Source organism: Montipora foliosa, chromosome 13, assembly GCF_036669935.1.
Source record: "Montipora foliosa isolate CH-2021 chromosome 13, ASM3666993v2, whole genome shotgun sequence".
Taxonomy (NCBI): Eukaryota; Metazoa; Cnidaria; class Anthozoa; order Scleractinia; family Acroporidae; genus Montipora; species Montipora foliosa.
This window is the reverse complement of record NC_090881.1, coordinates 11,409,887-11,414,369: the sequence shown is the minus strand read 5'-3', so window position 1 is coordinate 11,414,369 and position 4,483 is coordinate 11,409,887. Positions and strand designations below refer to the sequence as shown.

At 39.6% G+C, this 4,483-nt stretch overlaps 1 protein-coding gene across 1 annotated transcript in view; it reads right to left on the bottom strand.

Moving 5' to 3' along the window:
* Positions 1-1,227: 1,227 nt before the first annotated feature.
* Positions 1,228-4,483, bottom strand: part of LOC137983990 (uncharacterized) — a 50,387-nt gene continuing 47,131 nt past the window's right edge. Inside the window, 2 exon segments of the mRNA XM_068831150.1 lie at positions 1,228-2,855; positions 3,447-4,364. Coding sequence (XP_068687251.1) covers positions 2,575-2,855; positions 3,447-4,364 — 1,199 coding nt within the window. The 3' untranslated portion in view covers positions 1,228-2,574.

Genomic DNA, 4,483 nt, shown 5'->3' with positions numbered 1-4,483 from the left:
AATAAGTCTACCTCTCCCTCTCACCTAATTTGAAATTCTCTTTCGCCATACTGCACATTTTCCCTTTATAATACGTGTTCAACGCCCGATGTCAAATATTACTAGAAAACCTGCCCAGTAGATTCGCTAGCACAACAGTATCGATATTTGCACACTTACGGTTAAGGTTACGGTAGACCTTCACGGCTTCCTTTAACGCGCTTTGATAGGCTCAACAACCATAAACTATACATCTATCGAATAAATTATGAAGTTTACTTTCCGGGAAATATATTTTTCTTTTTCACTTTATCTAATGGAACGAAGTGCTAGCTTTAACATTTAAATGTTTTTTGCCATATTATCATGTGTTTTAGGCGTTTCTCTGTCTAGTTGTAAGTGTTTTGATGATATTAAATTGTAGAGCAAACAACATGATGAAAATTCCTTCGTGAATTAACGAAAAGGGGGGGGGGGGGGAATGTTAGTTAATTAAAGCCAAAAAGCTGGTCTTTAAAGGTCAAATGATTTCACGGACTAAACACTTAAAATGGCGGACGTCACTGAGTTGCACTTTCCCCAAGTAGGACTCGAACTAGGTACCTCCTCATTACTGGGTTGCCATATGGCGATGCAGTCAGAATCTGAGTGGAATTTATCCGTTTTATTTTTTCCCCTGTCGGAAAATGAACACCTGTCACTCCCCTACTAAGTACTGTATTTGTGCGTAGAGTCTTTTGGGCGTATTTTTGGTAGGTTTTAAAGGGTTGTATTAATGCGTAAATTTTATCCGGCGGGCACAGTAGAACATTTAATTAACCTGCAATGGCATCGAAGTCACTGTAACGGGAATGGCGTTGTGGTGGATCTTTAAAAAATATACTCCCTTATGAAGTTGAAGAATTGAACGTCAATTGGATAAACAAAACAGGCGGTGAAAAATAAATAATTGGAATCTCAAAAGCGACGAGAAATGGAGTTCGTCGAGCCGTTATCAAGGTGAGCTGTATGTCCAATGTTTTACTAACTTTGATGTTATGCACGAGACCAAGACCAAGTAGAAAATCCTCGGGTAACTTTTCTGGTTGGATATGGAGAAATCGAACACCAGGAGTGGATCTGTGATCTCTGATGACTGGCTATTTATATTTATTTGTACGAAACTCTGCAGTCTTCAGGTATAAAAAAACTTGGGAAAAAGTCACGAAACCGTATCTATATGAAACCCGCGTTTGTGTAATCGCTGTGTTAATCTAACCCAAAAACATTCATATGGTAAAAAACCTCATATTTAATAAAATTAAGAAATAGGCACGCAATGTCTGCATGTGTCATGGCCACATTTTTTTGTTTTTTTTGTACCCTCATCAAATTTATATCTTAAATCTTAAAGATTTATATCTTATATCTTAAAATACCATGAAAGAAACTTGTAAAGTATCTGTTTACTGGTTTTGATTCGAGTCAACGCCGTTAACAACAGTTTTAAATGCGAGCAACTATTCTACGATCGCATTTAAGCATGTGGTTGGGTCACGGAATTTGGACTTTAAACTTTGGACTTCGGACTACGGAATTGAACTGAATATTGACCAAGATAATGCAACATTTAAAAAAATCACTGAAATATTGTGAATGTTAAGCGAAATCGGCTAAAATTCCTTCCAACAAAGTTTAGGCTACCCCTGGCCTCTTGTTACTTAATCGGCGTGCGAAGGACAGCCAACTCTCTTTATGAATTCAACCGATGGTTCCCAGTATTCCTTTTAACGACAGTGAAACAACATCTAACATATGATGTCTGGGGCAGATTTTTCATTCATGAATGCATCGGCGAAAATGAAGTGAAATATGTGCTGACAAATATCATTCAGCAACGTAACACAGGTATTTTAATTATTTTGTTCTTTCATTTTCGTTTTTCTTTCGAATGTCAAGCATTGATTCCTAAGTTTGAAGCTTGTACAACGAGTAGACAGTTCTGACTTATTTATATTACAGCAACTCCGTCTAGATTGTCATTGAGATATTTTTGCAACTGCACACAGCTTAGCGTTTAATTTATAACAAATCGTGAAGTATATTTTTAGCCCCGGTAAAGTAAAACAGACATTTTAACAAGCAAAAGTAGTCTTATGTTTATTGTTTTATGATAGTGCATGTTCTGTAGAAGCAACTTTAGTTACTAAGGAAATAAATTTTCATTGTGGACTGTGGCAATATAACATCAACTCTTTTGACCTTTTTGATACTTACATTGTAAGGTAAAGATTATTTAGTCAAAAAAATTCATTTAAACGAATAGGCTTTGTCTCACTTGCGGCATCAAATTTTAACGACATCTCTACCCCAGTGGAAAAGTGTTTGTCTAGGAGTGCCACGTGACCAGCCTGAACCAGGGTCTTTCTTCTCGACGACAAAGGAGGCAGAGAAGAGGGACCCTGGGAACGAGGTTGTCTACTCCGTTGCTATGAAGACTTGGTTAACGATATCTAACAGTTCCAAAAGACTCAAAGCAGTGAATAAATCACGCTTTTTAACTGCCTTATGATTGCCAGGTGTCCATCAGTAAGGAAGGTCTGTCCTGTAGTGTTCTCACGTCTTGACAGGCATTGCATGCAGCTCAAACTCACCCTGAAAGCTTTCATTTACTTTGGCGCCTTGTTCACTCATGTTACGTTGTGTGGAGGGCCTGGCTTTACAAAAAATCTTCTTTATTATGAATGCTACTATGATTAGCACCAGTAGTCCTCCGCCGGCAGAAGCTCCAATGACAACATATTTCTGGTTTGTCTGTGGTGCTGCAGTGGCGTCGTTCTCTGATGTTAATGGCGATGAAATGTCGGTTGGAGCACTTTTCTGGGTGTTTTCAGTGCCTAAGAAGAGGTTTCGGTATAAGTTAAGTGACCTTGTTTGAAAAGCCGTTGATAGCGCTTTTCTGGGAGCAGTGTTCAAACTGAGACTATTCTTGGATTTCACTCACGTGATCAACAGCCATGTTTTTCAACAAAAACAAAAGAAGACGTTAGCATAATAATAGCTTTCAATTCCCGGAGCATTGGATCGGGACACCAACATGGCCGTCATTTCATTGTTTGGGGACACCAACATGGCGGCCGTGTCGTCATGTGAAAGCCAAGAATTACGCAAGTAGAGGGCAAATTAACTTATTACAGAGTGGCAGCTTCAGTTGCTATGTTATATGGTCATTTACGCAAGGAAAACGTATGGCCCACAAGCAACCTAAATAGTAAAGCAAAATGCACATGAAGATTATGCTAGGTATTTTCCTCCTGCAGAATTTTAGGACTTGTATGAAAAAAAAAATTCTTGTCAAGAAAAGAAAATGGATTAAATAGGATAAAGGCAATTCGCCACTTTTTACCCTTATATCCAGCGTAAATATTTATTGAGCAAATAGTTGAATCTAGCTATTTAACTACTCTTATAGCAAAAATGATAATCACCTGGAGACGTCCAAGGGTCTGGCGTCTTTGTTGTACTGGAAGTTTCAAAGGGAGGCGGTGTACTGTCTGTTGCAGAACTGGGGATTTTCTTCGAAGGTTTTTCCGTTGGCAAACTGACCACCTTGACAATTAAGCGTATTTCCGTCAAGCAGGAAATTTTTCCATTGTCAGATGCACTGACCGTCAACTGGTACTCTCTTTCCGTCAAGTTAGATGCAATAGTAAGTAAACCAGTTTTCGGATCGATGGAGAAGGCATTATTGTTAGATATGGAATATGCTATATCGCCGTTTACTCCACTGTCTAAGTCTGTGGCCAAGACCTTGGTGACAACGTCTCCCAGTTTTGCGTCAGCAATCTCAACCTGTAAATTATCTGACGGTTTGGTGAATAACGGACAGTTGTCATTATCGTCCACGATTGTTATCTGTACGATGGTCACCCCAGATTTCTGTGGAAAGCCGTTATCCGACGCTACAATGGTCACATTGAATGCCAGGGTTTCCACGGTCTCGAAATCAAACGTGAACGAGCTGTAAACCTTTCCGGTTGCTCCGTCAACAGCAATGAGTTTTTCGACATCTTTTTCGCCCATTGCTGAATAAAACAACTCTCCATTCCTTCCCAAATCAGTATCATTTGCACGAACTTGGAGAATCAGGGTCCCAGTAGGAGCGTTTTCCATGATTGTGGCTTCGTAAAATGTCTGCTCAAAGATGGGTCTGTGGACATTTGGTTTCGCTTTCTGGTCACAAGCTTTCCCATCAAAGGAAGGGTAACAGGCACACTTATTGACAAGAATACAATCACCCTGACCAGAACAGTCATTTACCCCACTGCAATCCGGGATGTTGCATGCTGGTCCTGACCATGAAGAGCTGCAGTTGCAGGCATCATACCCAACACACTTTCCATGCCCTATAGAGATAATATCAGAACGATTTGAACAGAAACCCACGGATTTCACAACTATTCAGGTCTTTACGTAATGAAAACTACACATAAATATACTGTGCAGGGGAATCTCTGCCCAGACC